The sequence below is a fragment of the Lemur catta genome, chromosome 14 (assembly GCF_020740605.2).
Source record: "Lemur catta isolate mLemCat1 chromosome 14, mLemCat1.pri, whole genome shotgun sequence".
NCBI classification, from domain to species: domain Eukaryota; kingdom Metazoa; phylum Chordata; class Mammalia; order Primates; family Lemuridae; genus Lemur; species Lemur catta.
This window is the reverse complement of record NC_059141.1, coordinates 50208727-50228595: the sequence shown is the minus strand read 5'-3', so window position 1 is coordinate 50228595 and position 19869 is coordinate 50208727. Positions and strand designations below refer to the sequence as shown.

The following is a 19869-nucleotide window of genomic DNA, read 5'->3' as shown; positions in this document are numbered from 1 at the left end:
AGCGCGAGCGCGCCGCCGCCGGCGCGAGCCCCCTCTGCGCGGGCGCGAGCACGCCGCCGTCCTCGTCGTTGTGAGCGCGGCCGCTCCGGCCTGCCTTGGGGGCGGGGCTGTAAGGAAAAGTGTCAAAGCCGCTGAGGTAAGTGGCCGAGAATTTAAGGACCTTCGGGTGCTTGGTCGAAAGAGAGCTGACCCCTGGGATCCTACCTGCAGGGACTAGGAAAATGGAGAAGGGAGGAGGAGACCCAAGAGACTGCTGCAGCAGGCGTGTAAAGGGAAATTTCCTCAGGCCGCGGCGGGCTGAGTGCGCATGCGGGCCGAGGGGTGGCGCCTGCGCCGTGGGGCGGCGTCAATGGCGTCGCTTCCTTGGGCCTGAGGCCTGTGGGAAGCGTGGCTTCGAGTTAGCTTGGGAGCAGCTTGTGTTTTGGCCCATCCCCTCTCCAGCCACTTTCTCTCCATCCCACCCCACCTCCCAAACTAGGTTGTACCTTCAGCATGCATTTGATTTGGATTGTAATTCTGCTGTTTTTTTTTTTAACTTTCTTTAATTTTTTTTAGTAGAGATGGGATCTCGCTCTTGTTCAGGCTGGTCTTGAACTCTGACCGCAAGGGATCCTCCTGCCTCGGCCTCCCAGAGTGCTAGGATTATAGCTGTGAGCCACCATGCTTGGCCTTGTAATCTAGCTGTTTTTCAGGGGTACATTTGTTGATGATGGAATTTAATGATTGCTTGTTATAATTTGCCTTTGTACCGGGCTAGGAACTTTCTTCAGTGTCCATTTGTTTGATGAGACTTTTTTTTAAAAGAAGGATTATTTTTAAGAAAATAGGCATATATCTGCTAGAAAGAAGTTTATGAATGCAGTCGTCCTTATCTTACATGAAGTAAATGTTTAATCATTTTATCAGTGTGGACACAGCAATCTGTGTCCCCAAAATATTGCTACCCTATGAGGATCTCTACTACCAGTAATCCCAGCTTCCCTTATAGGGCCAAGTCTCAGGATACTTCATCACCAATATTTATTCAACAAAATTTTACCGAGCGATGGGCCTGGCAAATCTAGTGGCAGATAAGAGTTGTGTAAATAGATCTGCACAATGAGAAAGAAAAAGAAGACCATAATGGGCCAGCCTTTATGACATCAAGCTTCTCTGTTCTCCTCATAAACTTTGCTGAGCTGCTAGCCCTGTGTTCTGTCTTTGTTCATCATTCATTCATCCCAGAAACTCTGTGATCCAGGTTCTGTAATAGGCCTTGAGGGTAGAAGAACAATTCTTTCCTCCTTTCCAAGATCACAGGTTTCTCTCCTAAGATCGTGAACCTTAAAATCAAAGTGTGAAGCAATGGAGGGCATTGTCCCTCTTCCTGAGCAGACCTTTTCCCCTCTAGCAGCTTGTTGTCTCTGTGTTAGATGGAAAGAATTAGAACTTTTCCCTTGTTGGGACGTAATAAGTATTAAAAACTGAGATCTGCATAGGAAAAAAAAAGATTCAGGAATAACTATCCATTAATGATTTTTGGATAGGGTAAGATTTATTAAGTGTTTACTAAGCCTGCAACTGTTATAAATACTTTACATGTGTTAACTAATTTAATCTTTGTAACAATTCCATGAGGTAGGTACTGTTACTACAGATTGAGAATCCCTAATCTGGAAATCCTTAATGCTCCAAAATTTGAAACTTTTTGAATACCAACATGACAGTCAATGGAAATGCTCTTTGGAGCATTTTGGATTTTGGATTTTCAGATCTGGGAGGGGCAATATTTGTATTAAGTATAATACAAATATTACAAAATCCAAAAAAAATATGAAACACTTCTGGTCCTAGCATTTTGGATAAAGGATACTTAACCTGTATTCCCATTTTACAGATAAGACAACTGAGGAACAGAAAGTTAAGTGATTTCTCCAGAGTCATGCAGCAAGTCGTAAGTAACAAAACCAGGATATGAACCCAAGCAAAGAGGCTTCGAAATCTGAGTTCTTAACCATTATGCTGTTTTGTATTGCACATGACACATGACATGCCAACAAGACATTGCTTCAAAAATGTCACAGCAGGCTGGTCACAGTGGCCTACACCTGTAATCCTAGCACTGTTGGAGGCTGAGGCAGGAGGATTGCTTGAGGCCAAGAGTTCGAGACCAGCCTGAGCATGAGTGAGACCCCATCTCTACAAAAAATAGAAAAATAAAATTAGCTGGGTGTGGTGGCATGCACCTGTAGTCCCAGCTACTCAGAAGGCAGAGGCCGGAGAATCACTTGAGCCTACGAGTTTGAGATTGCAGTGAGCTGCAGTGATACCACTGTACTCTAACCCAGGTGACACAGTGAGACTCTGTCTCCAGGAAAAAAAAAGTCACAGCACATAAGCTAAAATTATCTCTGTGCCTCAGTTTTGTTTTGTCCTGTATAAAATGAGGATGTTGGATTAGATGACCTTTAAGGAATCTCTGGTTCCTGTGAAATGTTTAATTCATTCAGCAAGCATTTACTTAAATGAACAACTACTTACTGTAGACCAGGCATTATGTTTGGTTCTAGTGATCAGTTAATGCCTGCCCTCAACGGTTACAATCTAGCATTTATTGTTGGTTTTGCTTTAACTCTTGCTAATAGCATTCAAAATTTAAGCTAAATCTTTAAAGCTAGTAATTATTTAGGTATATCTTTCTGCCTTAGCTGAAAACTGCTTATTTAAAGTTAGCTTTGTGCTAATTCTGCGTTCCAGTTTTCAATCCTGGCTGTTTTGTATATGGAATAATAGTAGTTCTAGGAATTTGAAAGAAAATAGGATGAAAGGGAATTCCTTTGATTATACTCAGTATAGAAGTCATACTGTGGCTAGCTTTTGAAGCTGTCCTCTGGCAGTTGCTTGGGTGCTCTACTGAGCAACTGATTTCAAAATATAAAGTATAAAGCATTTGCAACTGAATAGAGCATTTATCAGGGCATAGAAAAAATAGATTAGAGTTTTAAATCATAGATGAGATATGTAAAGAGTTCATACTGGGTTCTACTCTGAACTGATGGGAAATAAAGACTGAGCTACTCTCCAAAAGATGGCTAAGTTGTCTGTATACTTTTATTTGAATCCCACCAGGAATCCACTTAGAGATTTGGACCTGATCCATTACTACTTAGGTTCTTTTTAGAGCACATTTAAAAATTTGTCAAGCTATATTTTGACCCAGTATAGTCCAAAAGACTGGGTATGAATTCAAACTTGAAAAATTATTGCCACCATGGATATGAATACACTTTGGAAAATTATCAGAGCTTATAGAAAATAGGAAAGGTGATCTAATAACAAGATTGAAAATATCATCAATCAGTTTGAATTTTAATAGGCTGACAGTGTAATTATAATAGTTGCCTTACAGTTCTCATATCCTACTTCAGCATTAATTAGTATTACTTATATAATGAAATCAGAAATCAAGCTTTGCTTCTCTGACAGTCTTAAATCATCACCCTAAAATCAAGGAAACAACAGCCAGCATTTCAAGACATAGTATGTCATTTTCCTTACTAGGAAACTGTATTCTACATATATAGGATTTTTTTTTTTTAAACAGGGTCTTAGGGTCTCACTCTGTCACCCAGGCTGGAGTGCAATGGCCCAGTCATAGCTCATTGCAACCTCAAACTCCTGGGCTCAAGTGATCCTCCCACCTCAGCCTCCTGAGTAGCTAGAACTATTGGTGCGAGCCGCTGTGCCTGGCTAATTTTTTAATTTTTTGTAGAGACGAGATCTTGCTGTGTTGCCCAGGCTGGGAAATTCATTTTTAAAATTCTTTTAAAGTCTTTTTTTGTTTTTAATTTGGGCTAAAATTAACATAACATAAAATTAAACTTTAGCCATTTTAGCCAGGCATGGTGGCTCATGCCTGTAATCCCAGAACTTTGGGAGGCCAAGGCAGGAGGATCACTTTAGGACAGGAGTTCAAGACCAGCCTGGGCAACATATTGAACCCTTGCCTCTACAGAAAATTTTTAAAAATAGCTGGTGTGGTGATGCACACCTGTAATCCCAGCTACTTGGGAGGCTGAGGTAGATCATTGGAGCCCAGGAATTCAAGGTTACAGTGAGCTATGATTGGGCCACTGCACTCCAGCCTGAGCAATAGAGTGAGACCCTGTGTCTAAATAAATAATAAAATAAAATTAAGCCATTTTAGGCCGGGCGCTGTGGCTCACGCCTATAATCCTATCCCTCTGGGAGGCCGAGGCGGGTGAATCGCTTGAGGTCAGGAGTTCGAGACCAGCCTGAGCGAGACCCTGTCTCTACTAAAAATAGAAATAAATTATCTGGACAACTAAAAATATATATAGAAAAAATTAGCCGGGCATGGTGTCGCATGCCTGTAGTCCCAGCTACTCGGGAGGCTGAGGCAGTAGGATCGCTTAAGCCCAGGAGTTTGAGGTTGCTGTGAGCTAGGCTGACGCCATGGCACTCACTCTAGCCCGGGCAACAAAGTGAGACTCTGTCTCAAAAAAAATAAATAAATTAAAATAAAATAAAGTGTACAAGTCAGTGTAAAGTAGTTTTTTAACCTAAACACTAGAATTTCACTATCCAATACAGTAACCACTAGCCACATGTGGGCATTTAAATTTTGATTAACATTAAATAAAATTTAAAATACAGTTCTTCAGTCACATTTATAGCTACAACATGAGGCCACTGGCTACCATGTTGGACAGTGTAGAAATAGATCATTGGAACATATGTATCATGGCAGAAAGTTCTATTAAACAGCAGGGCACTAGACCTTTTTTTTTTGTTTATAGAAAATGCTATATAGTATACACTACTTAGTGTACACTACTTAGAATCGTTTGTTAAAGTGGTGTAGGCTTCTGTGGCAAAGAGAGTGTTTTTGTTTTGAACTTTTGTAAGGAGTCATGTATTCAGTACAGATTTTCTCATTTACATTTGAATTTTTTGATATGACACAGGATTAAACACTCACAGCTGCTCTATTCATAATAGGCCAAGATTTCCAAGATCACTTCCTGAGCTATTTTGTTCCAGTTTTGGGACGCCACCAAGTGATAAATTTGGGTATTACATTTGGATGAAAAGTTTAATTTTAATGAAAAGGCCAATATGTATTTCCTAACCAGTTTCCCTTCCTTGGGAACAGAACACAATGTTATTCTGGAATTTTATTTGGAAAATATTAAAAGTGAGTTTCTTGATGTGGCGTGGTCAGGATGTCTCCAAGACAAACTGTCCTGTGGAGTATGGTTGTTTCATCCTCATATAATTTAATTCCTCAGTCAAATTTAATTCCTCATTTCTGCCTTGGCATTGCCATATCACCCCTCCATAATGCATAAATCACCCACAGTCAATCCCCAAGCAACACAAACAGTTTGCTAATGGTAGGAATTAGTGTTTTAAGTAGACATACTATTCTTAAACATTTTCACTTCAAAACCTGAGCAACATTTTGTCCTGAGGTATCAGTAAAAGATTGTGGGAGTAGAGAGGGTAGAGAAAAGGGGAGCTGATTCTTTACAAAACTGTATACTGGCCCTATGGCAGCTAGAATGAAATGTTGTCAATCTCACTTCCATAAACTTGCCAATTGCTGTTTTTCTTTCTCTGTAGTGAAGTAAGAACTCTACTAGCGAGGAAATGGCTGCCTCTTCATCATCATCCTCAGCTGGTGGGGTCAGTGGAAGTTCTGTCACTGGATCTGGTTTCAGTGTCTCAGACCTTGCCCCACCACGGAAAGCCCTTTTTACCTACCCCAAAGGAGCTGGAGAGATGTTAGAAGGTGATCTCATGGTGCTTTTTGCTGAATAATTGGTTCAGACCTGCAATGAATATTAATTGTAAAGAAGCTATTAAGTGGATTAAAGATGAATTTACCCTGATTTCAGCTCCATATTTCATCTCTTGTCCCCATCTCAAAATAGTACCTTTAAAAACAAATCTTGCTCCAGAATCGGAATTTTGGAGCTGAAAAAGACATTTGAAATATGGAGGTCATCTAGAGTTATTTAGATCCAGAAAAGTTAAGTGATTTGCCCATGTTATAAACAAAGTGCTGGAACCAGGAATTTCTGGACCTCCTGCTCCAGTTTGCTTTATCCTAGCACCTGTCTACCTCCATATACATAGTAGGTTTGATGTATTTTTTCTAGTATAATTCATCTACAGATAAATTAGCCCCCTCAGAAAGGTTCTAAGAGGAAGTAAAAACTAATATACTGCCCTTTTATGTGAAGATGACTCCTGACCCACTGCAGGACAATACTGTGTGTTTTTTCTAGCACTGGAGCCAGATTTGTATCAAATCATTCATCATCTTACTCAGCAAACATTTGCAGACTGGCTGGCCAAGATCAGGGTATAGACTGTAAGCATGAAATAGCACTGGTAACTGGAATTCATTAGATTCGTGTTACTTTAGGAGCTAGACTAATAATTCTTAATAGGGAGCATAAAAATCACCTTTGAGAAGCTTATTTAAAAAACACATTTCTGGGCCCACCTTAGAGTTTCTGAATTAGTCTAGGATGCAGCTCAAGAATCTTGACCAATACCCAAGGCCTTCTCATGAAAGTAGTCTCCTCATCATATTTTGGGAAACATTGGCAGACAACCTATTAAGGATTCAAAATTTACTTGATTCTAGCATTTTAGTGCTTAATTATATATTGATCTTTTTTGCCGTAAATATTGCAAATTTACATAAATATATTTAAAAACTCGCCCTGGACTGTCTCTGAAAAAGGTACAAACTAAGCCAGGTGCAGTGGCTCACGCCTGTAATCCTAACACTCTGGGAGGCCAAGGCAGGAGAATCACTTGAGCTCAGGAGTTCAAGACCAGCCTGAGCAAGAGTGAGACTCCGTCTCTACCAAAAATAGAAAAAATTAGCCGGGCATGGTGGTGTGCACCTGTAGTCCCAGCTACCCAGGAGGCTGAGGCAGGGGGATCGCTTGAGCCCAGGGGTTTGAGGTTGTAGTGAGCTATGATGGTGCCACTGCACTCTAGCCAGGGCTACAGAACAAGACTCTGTGTAAAAAAAAAAAAAAAGGTACAAACTATGGTTGGGAGTCAGTTTTTGTGGTGATCTTTATTCATTTATATCAGATGAAAAAGCAGAGTTTTGGATTAAGCCAGGGCAACATTTGTGACAGGAAAACATGGGAAGACTCTGGGACCACAAGCCTCTCTAGAATTGGTTCAGCTTATGGTGAGTAGTAGACAACCACGTAGTGTATGTAATTAGTGATCACATCTTAGATGTATGTACTTCTGTCTTTGCATTTTCATTTTCTGTAATTGTGTTAACCGAATACTCAAGTTAGTGTCACTGAGTCTGGTTAGAGGTAGTGAACAATTGGGGCCTTGTTTACCATATTTGGCACTAAAAATATATTACGACTCCAGTTACATGCAGCAGAGACCTAATATTAAGGAAGTTTCCCACAAAACAAATCAAGAGTTGGAGGCACTTAAATTGTTTAACGATTTTTATAGCAGCAGAAGAGGAATCAATGTTTAACAATAGAGCTCTAAGATTAGAGACATTTAAATTCTAGCTATAGGAGGAATTGAGCACAGGAGGTTCCTCCATAGTCTCAAAGCTATCAGCAGATTCTTTGTCAGTATACAGCAGATTACATGGAGATAGTGAAGAGATTAGTCTGAATGTTGGTGTTCTAACAAGTTATATAGATCTATCCATTTTTATTCCATCCCAGTATGATTCATGAAGAAATGTGTTAGGTTTCTATTGTAGGGTAAATTTATATTAAGTTTAAAGTCACAGTGCACGGTTCTTATTCTGTTTCTTGGGTTTAAAATTTCATCAGCAATCTTAAAGCTGCTTACACTTAAAGACAGACTGAAAAATAACGTAGAGATGGCAACCCCTGAACTATCTTGGTCAAATCAAGAATATTAAATTAAAAAGAGTATTCCTAAATATGAGTTAGTAAGGATGTTAGATTTGGAAGCATTTTCTACCATGTTTATAGGTGATACCATTCTCTTATGCAATTAATCTATATAGGTACCTGACAAATAATAGTTTAATAGAATATGAAAATAAAGTAGGAAGGGTTGCCTGTGAAGAATAAAGAACAAAAACAGTCAGGAATCAAGGTTGGGTGCCATTTATAATCTTAACAGGTTTGACTTGATGTTGCATCAAGTCTGGGATAATAAACCCAAATAACCTGTAGTTAACCTTGTGAATTAACTTTTTGGTGCATCTGCTGTCTGATAAAAGACACTTCACATATGCAGCTGCAGCATTTTTTAGCATTCTCCTGCCCTTGGCTAAGATTGTCCTCACCCAGTTATTAGTGAGCAAATTAGAGACTGTCTTCCAACCCAGCAGTGGTTGTATTTTAGTGACATTGCAGGCCACTGAAGTATAAATTATCTGGCATTGTCTAATTTCCTACTGTGAAGTAATATTCTTTTAACTGAATTTGTTAGCATCGTATTTATTGGAGTTGACAATAGTGTTAGATTTGGGCAATTTACTAAACTTTTCACTATTTATAACCTTTGCTTGTCCCTTAAGAGGAAAGCTGATGTATTGCTCCTTGGTGTGTTACAAAGTGTTTGATTACAGTTTCTAAATGGAAAACACATTGCCCCAGGCTGACTCCACTCTGGAGATATTCCAGGCTTTAGATTGGTGCAGATATCACCTCGAGTAGAATGTGGCTAAGAAGCAGTGGACTTTGTGGTTAATAGAGAGTTGCAAATCAGCAAAAGTGTATTCCATAGGCAAATAGTGTGGCAGAGTGATATGCAGGTGCCTTTTTGGAAGATTAGCTTGTATCCTTTTGCTTTGAAGTTCATTACCAGGGAAAATATGCAAATGTCACAACTTAAGCATTTTATCCTAATAGAACCTGTAATTAAATGTAAATGGGAGGTGGTACTTTCAAGAGCTTCCATGTATATCTTGGCCTGATCCTTATTGCCCATAATTCCCCACTGCCTTGTGCGAGATCCTAAAATTCAGGATCAAACCACCTGGGAGGTAAATTCTAATTCTCTGTGCTTTGCTCTTTCTAAAATAAAACTTGAGTTATAATTGGACTTTTTAAGCAAGAGTATGAATAGGATAGTGAATGCTGGCTTGTCATTTACACAGAAGAGCTATAATACATTACATCATTGGTGTCAAATTTTCACAACAGTCCTTCTTCCCATAGTGGAATTCATAGTTATTTGCTACCCGTTGCTCTTATCTGAAACAAAACAAACAAGCAAAAAACTCAGTGATGTCATTAGCTTGCCTAGATCTTTAAACCGGACAGTCAGTATAATATTTAGTTAATTGAAAATGAAAATATTTATTTGCTTAGTTTAGATGATCAGCAGCTCACAAATGACTTACATTCAGCTAAAGAAATGGGGGTGGGTGGAGGAGGTGGGATCATATCCCATGTATTACACAACATACAGAAAAAAGGTTTGAATTTACAGAATCTAACTTTCCCTAAAGGACGTACATCCCAAGAATTATACTTTCTTTTTTTTTTTTTCTTTTTTTTGGGGGGAATCACTTTGAAGATAATATTGGAAGGAAGCCCTCTTGGTTTTATATTCAAGCCAGCCATCTGGATACAATATCTTAGTTTTTCTTATTGGTTACCATGACTTCTGAAGTAAGGTCTTCCTTGTGTGAAACTCAACATGAGGCCAGAATATGTTAGCCTTATCTCCTTGTCACTTAATACCTGGCTGCCATGCCAACTCATGATTGATGGGTGAATGCCTGACACCTAGTAGTGCAGGCATGAACTACTGCCTAAAAAAAGACAGCTGTGTTCTCTCTCTCCATGTGTTTTAGAATTTTTGTAGTAAGGTACATGCCCCAAATCATTTCTGCTACCCTCTTAAAAATCAGAATTTTCTTACGTGAGCTGTATATCTTCGGGGATATGTTTTGCTGTATCAGCCCTTGCCTGACAAGAAATAACACAAACTAGGTTGTGTTTCACAATCTTGTGAATGCTGTGGTGACCAAGTTGGCTACTTCTTGTTGGCAGTTCTTGGCACCAGTACAATGCTAGTTTCTGAACTTGCACCATACTCTTATCATCATCCAAATTGCAGTGTTTTGGTTCAGTTGGAAAATCAAGGTTGCAATTTGCGTTTATAGAATAAAATTTCCCAGCAGTGTTTTGTGATTGTCATGGTGACGTAATTTGATATATTAAAAATCAGTAACTGTTTTTCGTTCAGCTTTGTTTTTTAGACTGAAAATTATTTGAAGTTTTGATGTACCTTTATATTTTGATAGCACAGGAACCATATGGCCAAATGTGTCAGTGGCCAGTGTTTACCTGACATACAGAATAGGAGAACATTAAGAAACTGTCAGGATGGGCCAGGCAAGGTGGCTCACACCTGTAATCCTAGCACTCTGGGAGGCTGAGGCGGGAGAATTGCTTGCACTCAGGAGTTTGAGACCAGCCTGAGCAAGAGTGAGACCCCATCTCTACTAAAAATAGAAAAAATTAGCCAGGCATGGTGATACATTCCTATAGTCCCAGCTACTTGGGAGGCTGAGACAAGTGGATCCCTTGAGCCCAGGAGTGCAAGGTTGCTGTGAGCTAGGCTGACGTAACGGCACTCTAACCCAGGTGACAGAGTGAGACTGTCTCAAAAGAAAAAAAGAAAGAAACTGTCAGATTGGAAGGGGGGAAATGTTGACCAGGACATCAGACTGAGGTTTCTTGTTTTTGTTTTTTTAAATACTATTTTTAAACTTTTAAACAAGTAGAGGGACTATTTTAATATTCTAGGTATAGAAAAGGTAGCTTTTATAACAGAGCAGTGTTAGTTCTAAATGAAACAGACACTCTCTTTGTAAACACTGAAAACTAGACCATGAAATGTAAAAGCAGGGAAAAGAATGGACAAGTTTACTTGGTTTTATCAGAAGCCATAAAACCTTTAGAGCAGATTAAAACCTTTTCCCCTTTTGTTTGTAGATGGCTCTGAGAGATTCCTCTGCGAATCTGTTTTCAGCTATCAAGTGGCATCCACACTCAAACAGGTGAAACACGGTAAGCAGATAAGTGTTGTGTCCTTGACTATGAGAATAAATTTCCGGGGAGAAAGGTAGGGAAGAGGGATTCTAAAAGGTCAGTGTACTGTGACAAAAACCCCCAAACTCAGCAAGGCTATTTAAGCGGACTTCCTAAATTAAAGAACATTCTGACATAATGTCCACACCGAGGCTTAAAGTTGACATCAAAAGTTGGTTCTCTAGAGGAGTCAATGCTTCCTGCTCCTCTTTCCTCTCCTTTCTGAAACTTCCTTTTACTGTTGTCCTCTACTGGTTACCATCATCATCTTCATCTTCAAGTAGTTATGCAATACCTCATGGTCTATCTGGACTCTTGAGATCCTGGTAGCACCTTTTCTATTCCATTATGCCTTACCAAGCCTTCGTTTATGCATCAAGGAACTATGTTCCCCGCCTCCAGACCATTTCTCCATTGAAAGCATTATGTAGCAGGAAAAGCTGCAGTTGCCTCTACCCCTAAGATTTTAGTCCACCAATCACTGTGGCATAGAGGATGAGTAATATTTTTTCAGAATAGAGCACATACTGAAAATGTGATCAATTTTATTTAAAAATGATTTTAATCATTCTCAGACTCAAAATAAACTGTAGAGGACAGAATTTCTTTGAGGCTGCTGTGATGTGTTTGAAGAAGGGAGATGGGGAACTTATGATCCTTGATTTCTTAACATTCAGACTGATCAAGCAAATGTTTATTTTTATGTGGAAGGTTTCAGCTTTCAGCTGTTCAATCAAAAGCAGTGAAGGTGAATGGAGAATGATTGGGAATTTTCCTTTTTTTTGTTTTTAAAGACTAAGCTTCTGACCAACATAGAATAAGACCCCATTACAAGACTAGTGAGGGAAAATCTATCTAGAAATTATTTTTAAACCAGTCATCATTTTGGTGCTTGGTGGCAGTCTCATGAGGAATACACTGTTGCATTACATTACCTCCTTGGCTCTTTACAGATCAGCAAGTTGCTCGGATGGAAAAACTAGCTGGTTTGGTAGAAGAGCTGGAGGCCGACGAGTGGCGGTTTAAGCCCATTGAGCAGCTGCTGGGGTTCACACCCTCTTCAGGTTGATGCGACCTGGGTGGTCACCTCTGGTGGCAAGTGCAGAGCCAGCGAGGGACTTTCTCACAGCTTACATGGCCATCCAGAGATTCACAGCTACATCACTGAATTGTTAATTCACATTTGTACTTGGTTTCTCTGTATCTATCCAAAAGCAACAAATACTTAAACATGTTATCTTGCAGGGAAAATTTGTGTTTATTTGTTTTAAAAAGTATTGGGAATCAGATTAAGACAATCAGTTTCAGGGAACCAGGAAGTTTAGGTTTAAGAGTATTTATAAAATTTTCACAAGCCAGGTAGGACACATGCCAGAATTGGCCACGTGAATGGCATCTATCCTGTCATCCATCCAGTGCCTGGACATCTTCACCAGTCAAGTCCAAGGTCAGGATCTATGGTTATAAAATACATTTCTGATCTAAAATGTTTCTTTTTGCAGATGAATGTGATTTCAACTCAGGACCTGTCCGAATGAATTTTAAAATGTTTGGTTTTTTCTATTTTTAGACATCTAATTCGATAGATTTTAACTTTTTCTAACCTCTTCTAAATATGCCAAATGCTGGCAAAAAGAATTGCTTTTTGAATGTTGCAGCATTTGTAAAAATGGCAAAATACTTTTAAACACAGAAATCTTGAGTTCATCTCATTGGTGGACTCAAGCAATTCTATAGCAAATAAATCCTTTGAAAGAGCTCCAAATTGGTGTCTTTATCCTTTCAAAGCCTCAGGGATTTGGGATAGGGAGAAGAGGTCAAATTATTTTTTACAACAAAGGAATCCAAAAACCATTTCTCCTATGGTAGATTTGCTTTACTTCGGGGATATTTGTCTTCATAGAAGTATATAGATTTATTTTACTGATATTTCAGTAGGTTTTTATACCGTGATAGGGAAAAACCTGGAAGGCTAAGAGGTATCCTTTGGTCTCCCTTGTGGGACCGCAGGGTCCACGCTGCACAGTTAAGAGAATCATTTATTATAGTGTCTGCAAATTTTGCCTTAGACAACATTTGGCTTTTTCCTCATTAATAACTTTTACCTGATCTGCTTAGAGTTGCTTCATTATAAATAAATATAATCCCAGTAGCAACTGGCCTTAATCTTAGAAGTTCAAAATGTTTAACACGTACTACCTGCCAGGGAGGTGGTGACCTCATTGAGTCACCACTAAGGAGTCTGAGCCCAGTGAAGTTAAAGACCTGCTCATAGTCACATAGCCCAGGCAGAAGAAAACCTTGGAACTTGGAATAAATCACAGTTGCTTGATAATTCAGCTCACTATTCTTATCTCTAAAGCCAATCAGAGCACAAGAAGTACCAGCCCACAAACTCACCTTTTTCATATTAGCATTTTTCAACCAAAATAAATAAGTTCTATGTTTGAAAGCATTTGAGTTTCCTAACACTACTTCTTAGTATCAACCATCTTGATAATTACTAAGGGAAAAATTAAAAATACTTAGACGATAATAAATGTTTAAATTGGATTTTCAGTGACACTTTAGGAGCAATCACTACCTTCCTCTCAAATGTTCATTTGTATAACTGTGCAGCATAGGCACTGTATTACTTCATCTTTACCCCTGGGTATTTGAACTTATTATAAAATTTTTTCTCTAAATTGGACATTTTTTTTTTGCTCTCTCAGCAGAATCAGACATTTTTTTATATGACCTTAGAAATTGAAGAGATCAGGCCTGGCACACTGGCTCACACCTGTAATCCTAGCACTCTGGGAGGCCAAGGTGGTAGGATCACTTGAGCTCAGGAGTCCAAGACCAGCCTGAGCAAGAGTGAGACCCCGTCTCTACAAAAATCATAGAAAAAAATTAGCCAGGCGTGGTGGCACAGGACTGTAGTCCCAGCTCCTCAGGAGGCTGAGGCAGGAGGATTGCTTGAGCCCAGGAGTTTGAGGTTGCTGTGAGCTAGGCCGACGTCACAGCACTAGCCTGGGTGACAGAGCAAAACTTTGTCTCAAAATTGAAGAGATCTTAAGGTTGAACAGATATGCATGCTTTCTGAAGAACTTTTCCCATTGATCATTCAGCTGCTTCTTGAGTCCTGCCAAGAACAAGATGCTCACTAATTTTTTGTGAGTAACCTCTCCGTTCCTTTCTGTTGGTCTTTATGTCTTGTCTTCCACAGTTCCTTTTGCCATCTTTTGGGCTCCAAGGTGGGCCTTATTGCTCATGTGTCATCTCTTGTGCGCTTACTGTGTGCCACAGGCATTAATTATAATCCTTTGAATAACACTCCAAGATATGTGATACCCCCTAATATAGAAGAGAACTTGAAGCTCAGTCACTTCCCATGGCTGTACAGCTCTACATCAATGGCCAAATCTGGACTTGAACTCAAGTCAGCCAGACTCCAAAGCAGATTCTTTTAGATGCACCATGCCGCATCCCACTGAACCCAAGCCAGTGCCTTATACAAGGGAAAATCCTAAAAAATTTTTTATTTAATGGTAAAATGAATTAACTACCTGGAGAAAATAAACCTTGCCACTACCCTCCCTTCTTCCTCCCAGGGCTCAGTGAAAAGGCATCTCGAGCACAATGAAGGAACAGCTTCTTCAGGAACAGACAAGAATTAGCTATATGTTGGTTTCTACATATCCTCTTAGGATTCACTGTGAGGAAATCACTAGAAGCTTGAGGAAAGCTATTCTGGGGACACCCAAGTGGGCAAGGAGGTGGGCAGATGGCAGCCAATGACCAGGGCTACACAGCCAGCTATACTAAGAAAGGCAGTAGTAACGGTGCTTTCTGTGCATAAAACACTGCAATTTCCAAACATTTTCATATGTTGTCTCTTGATTCTTACATCAACCCTGTAGATAAACGGGTCAAGTATTTTACAGTTAAGGAAGCAAGCACAGAGAAGGTAAGATACCAAGATGATAGATAATAAGCAAAGGAGCGGGATCTTTCAGATCTTTGTCTCTGTGCCGTGTATTTCATCATATACTACAAATCTGAAGGCAGAGTTTGCTGTTAATAAAGAATTATTCATGTCAATCTGATATAATTCCACATAACTTATATTTCATGGTAATAAGACAAATAGTAAACTTAAATAGCTGGTTTTACTTTCATGTAGTCAAACAAAAATTTCCCTTTTGACTTCTCATTTAATTATCCAGCATCAGCATTATAGTCCGGGGTTTTCACTGATAATGATAAAAAAAAAAAAAAGTGTTATTCCTTAGTGCCATCCCACCTGGAATGATGGTGGCCTGGAACTCTAAATCGGGTTCCTGACCTGAGCACTGCTCTTTGCTCTGCCCATTTACTTACAGCCTGTAGCTTCCCTTCCCCCCACACGGTTGGGAGACCTCCTGTTCCCAATCAGTGTACCAGATAGTGCAGTGGTAGAAACTTTGGACCTTAAGGTTACGTCTGTAGAGGGAAGGAGATAGGACCAGGAGGTATTCACCATCCAGAAGGAAGAGAAGGACCCTACCCAAGCAGCTGGTACACTTTCAGGCAAAACTTAGAAATACACTTAGAGGAGAAAGCCACTCTGCCTCTCCCTGTCCTTTTGCCAAAGCACCTAACTTTGCCTAAAACATCTTGCCAGGCTTTCTTGTAATTGCCTGAAGTTCCAACCAAGATAAAGCCTTTAATTCTACAAAAAAGATAAAAGTATTAAATAACAGAAACCTGGAAGAAATCTTGAGTTTCTTCCCAAGGCAGAGTGTAAATTATACCAGATCTTTCCCTGTTTTCCCAGAGCTGAGTTTGGGACGGCCATGGCCCCAAGGGAGAATAATAGGGAGGGAGGCTGGGGCCTGATGCTTTGCCACTAGGTTTCTGTGCACAAATTTGTTTGTACCTGTTAAAAAATGTCTCAGAATTATAGAGCTAGAAGAGACCTTACAGATCATCTAGTTCACCCCTCGTTTACAGACAGGAAGTCAGGACCTTGTCTGTCTGCTGTATCCTCAGTACTTAGAACACTATCTGGCACGTAGTAGGTGTCAAATAGGTCTTTGTTACCTGAATAATGTATGAATTTATGTGTTTACCCTATTTTAGAAACTGTACTAGCTATATCCAGTGCAAAATCCATAGTGGAATAATGGCTGGAGTAATTCAGATGGTGTGCAGAGCCAAGACTATAACCTAGATCTCAGCCCAGAGCTCCTTCTCTGATGACACACTGACAGGTGGAAGCTGTGGACCAGATGGAAACTATTCCAAAGCAGCCAGGACTCACGTGATCCCACCCACGGGACGAGCCAAGACAAACGAAGCTGGTGGCTGCCTGGCCTCCTCACAAGCTCCCACACACGGGCCTGGTGGTGCCATGCGTCAGCGTCCACATGCTGGTCTCCGCGTCTCAGATACTTTAACTTCTCCAGTCTTTCAAGTTTCCCTAGGAGGAGTTGTTCTCCTAAGTCAGCCTGTTTCATTTTTATAATATAAGCTGTTTAGAGCAGGTAATGAAACAACATACAATTTATCACTACCAAAAATAGAGGAAATGTTCCTTTCCAACTGTTTCAGCAGACACCGGGCACTTACTGTGTGTCTAGCATCTGTTAGTTGCTAAGGATATGCTGTAAAACAAGACACAGTCATCAACCTCAAGAAGTTTACAATTAAATATTAAGAGAGACAAAAAGGTAATTTTAAGCATAAAAACTTCTGTGGTAGGGAAAGCACGAGGTACTGTAAAATCCCATCGAAGAGGCAGCTGATCCCGCTGGGCAAAGAAGGCATCCTAGAAGGATGGTGTTTAGGTTGAGACCTGAAGAAAAAGTAGGTGCCGGGTGGGAAGGAAGGACTTTCTAGGTGAAGAGAATGAAATAATGCATGGGCCCAGGGTGGGAAAGGGCACCATGCTTTTGTAGGGCTGCGAGTGGTTGGTTTTGGTTGACTCATAGAGTATAAGGGCAAGAATGGGACAGAGAGCAAGGCCTGTGGGCTTCGCTAAGAAATGTGAACTTCAACCAGAGAACAATGGAGAACCCCTTAAAGGGCTTGAGGTAGGAGAATGAAAAGCCCTGGTTATGCTTCAGAAAATTTAGTTGGAGGGAATGGTGGGGAATTGATGCTGGTAAGACCCAGATTCCTTAGGAATCTGCTGTGGAAATCCAGGTGAGAGATACTGCAGCCGGAATTAAAGATGTGGAGACAAGAGGATGGATTGGGTTTGAGAGTTATTCAAGAAGTGTCATATGTAGGACTTGGTGACTGATGGGACTTGGATAACTCAGGGAGGACACCCAGGTTTCTTGTGTCAGGAGCTGAGGCACTGGTGGTACCATTCACTGAGACAGGGGTACAGAGAGAGGAGCAGGCTCAAAGAGATGTCCAATAGGCTGTAGGCGTCTGTAGTCCAGGAGGGTGGGCTGGGCTGGAGTTAGACCTGGGACCCACCAGCCTAGAGATGCTTATTAAGCCAAAGCTGGAGACAGACAGAAGCGCCCAGGGAGGGGAGCTCCTGGAGTGAGGAGAGAATTGTACCAAGGAGGGACCCTCGAGGAACGCTGACATGTGAGGGACTGGCAGAAGACGATACCAGGAAAGCAACTGGCAGGAAGTCACCAGAGAGACAGCAGGAAAACTAGGATGTGGCATTAGGGAAGGCAAGGGGAAAGGACATTTTGAGAAGGAGGCTGCAAACAGCCGTGTGTGCTGCAGCCAAGCAGTTCGGTGAGAGGGATGAAGGCCTGGGATCTCACCGAGGAGAGCGCTGGTGAGCCTGTCTCAAGAGCAGCTGTCTCAGCGGTGTAGAGGAGGCAAGGCAGGCCGCTGTGGGTGGGAGAGGGAAAGTGGGACCACATCCAGGCAACACTTTCAAGAAGTTCCTCAGGAAGGGAGGCAAAAAGGAGGGCCTGAGGGGAGAGCCAAAGAAGGACATGCTGTCAAGGGTTTGTGTTTTTTCCTTTACGATGGGAGAGGACAAAGAGAAAGGGGATGCTTGGGGTGAAGTCCCTGTGGAAGTGGGAGGAGATGGGGTCCAGAGCCCAGCTGGTGTGAGGGAGGGGAAAGGATGGGTAAGTGTGTAGGTGGGTGGCAGGAAGCTGAGGGAGATTCCCGGCTGATGGCCTCTATTTTCTCTGTGAAGGAGGAGGCAAGTTGGTCCACTGCCTGTGTCCCAGGATCAGAAGGATTGCCAAGCCCTTTCAGGGGCCTGTGCAGGGAGAGCCCATGAATTTGCAATGGCACCGATCTTTGGGGAAGTATAGCAGCAGCTCCCAACAGCCTGGCAGTAGGAATGGAAAAAATGAACAGTGGTGGCTAAGGTTTTGCATGGTAAGGGCAAGAGGGTAAGCAAATTGTCGGTCTAGGATAGAGAGGGAAGGAAGTGAAAACAAGAAGGGGTAGCCAGAGAGAAACTAGCAGGCTCAAACATTTATTCAGGGCCTACTATGGCACAGGCCATACATATGGAAACAAATGAAATGATAGGGCAACAGTTCCCATACCTCACTGTGCCTCAGAATCAAGCTGAATAAAAATACAGACTCCCTGGCCTCATTCCCGGGGTCCAGTGGGTCTAAGGGCCAGGGAGTCGACTGCATGTCACTCTTACATCGTCAGCTTTGAGAGGACGTGACCAGTGGAAGGAGCAGATCAGCAGACAGACATGTGGAATATAAACGGTATGATAAGTCCACAGCCCTGGTCTGCACAGGCTGCTGTGGAAGCCAAGAGGGCTTGGAGGTGGGAATGACGAAGAGATGACAGGGACATTTCCTAGAGAAGGTGAGCCTGTGCTTGAGCATGCCTGGTGTGTCGGTGTTAGCCGAGGGGCAGGCGTCATAGAAGCACTCGCAGCACGCGCCAAGCCAGGATCTGCAGGCCATTTGGTGTGGCTGGAGCGTGGAGCATAAACAGGGGAGTGGTGAGAAGTCTCAGGAGAAGGAAGCAAGAACCAGATTGTTCCGAGCCCTGTTCACCATGCTCCACTTTCCATCCAGAGAGCATTTTCTAAACAGCCAAGGACGCCTAGGACAGAGGCCAAGAATCCTGACTTTCACAATAAATAACTTCGAAAGCAGGCTCCTTGGAGCCCTGCAGGGTTGGGCCCTTAGGCTGGTGCGATGCATTGAATGTGAGCCTTGCAGACCACTAGGTGGTGAACAGTATTTTTGCTCTGACTAGAAACAGCAGCCACAGATTGTTATTTATTTACTTTTAGGGAAAGGCATATGTCCTAAGCTCACAAAGAATTACTGAAGGAGCCTTCCTTCTGGGCTCTGAGCCAAAAGCCAGGGTAAGAGGCAGCACGAAGTGATCAAATTTAAAGTCTGTGGATATCTTAGAGAGATGTTTTTCCCTCAAATGGTTTCTCCTGCTTTTTTCCCTGGGCCCTGAAAGCCTGAAGTCAACTCTCACACCCTCTCCCTCCCTCTTTGTTCTCAGAAACGTCCAGGCATATATTTGAAGATAAACCACACAAACACAGACATTTCATTTGTTTAGCAAACCAAAAGGTCATGTTTGGGGGAGCTGTTCAAGTCACACTCTCCCCGAGTCAATCTGGAATATTCTACAAAGTCAGAGCAACTTAGCTCTCAAAATAAACACACACCGACTAGAGAACAATCTAGGACTTTCCCATCCCAGACCAGTGTCATTCCCCAGATAGGCTTATTCTGTGATTGCACTTCGATGCTCAAGGCTAGAGAATGATTTTTGAAAGCACTCCTGGCCAGCGTGGTGGCTCACACCTGTAATCCTAGCACTTTGGGAGGCT

General features: G+C 41.5%; 2 protein-coding genes across 2 annotated transcripts in view; one reads left to right on the top strand and one right to left on the bottom strand.

The window, feature by feature from the left end:
* Positions 1 to 438, bottom strand: part of ASCC1 (activating signal cointegrator 1 complex subunit 1) — a 95757-nt gene extending 95319 nt beyond the window's left edge. Inside the window, exon 1 of the mRNA XM_045569200.1 lies at positions 205 to 438. The gene's annotated coding sequence lies outside the window, so the exon portion shown is untranslated. The remainder of the gene's footprint in view (positions 1 to 204) is intronic.
* On the top strand, positions 29 to 12855 carry ANAPC16 (anaphase promoting complex subunit 16). The gene is made up of 5 exons (XM_045569204.1): positions 29 to 136; positions 1877 to 1933; positions 5626 to 5794; positions 10995 to 11069; positions 12044 to 12855. The coding sequence occupies exons 3-5, from the start codon at positions 5653 to 5655 to the stop codon at positions 12157 to 12159; spliced, it is 333 nt and encodes a 110-aa protein (XP_045425160.1). The 5' UTR covers positions 29 to 136; positions 1877 to 1933; positions 5626 to 5652; the 3' UTR covers positions 12160 to 12855.
* Positions 12856 to 19869: the final 7014 nt, after the last annotated feature.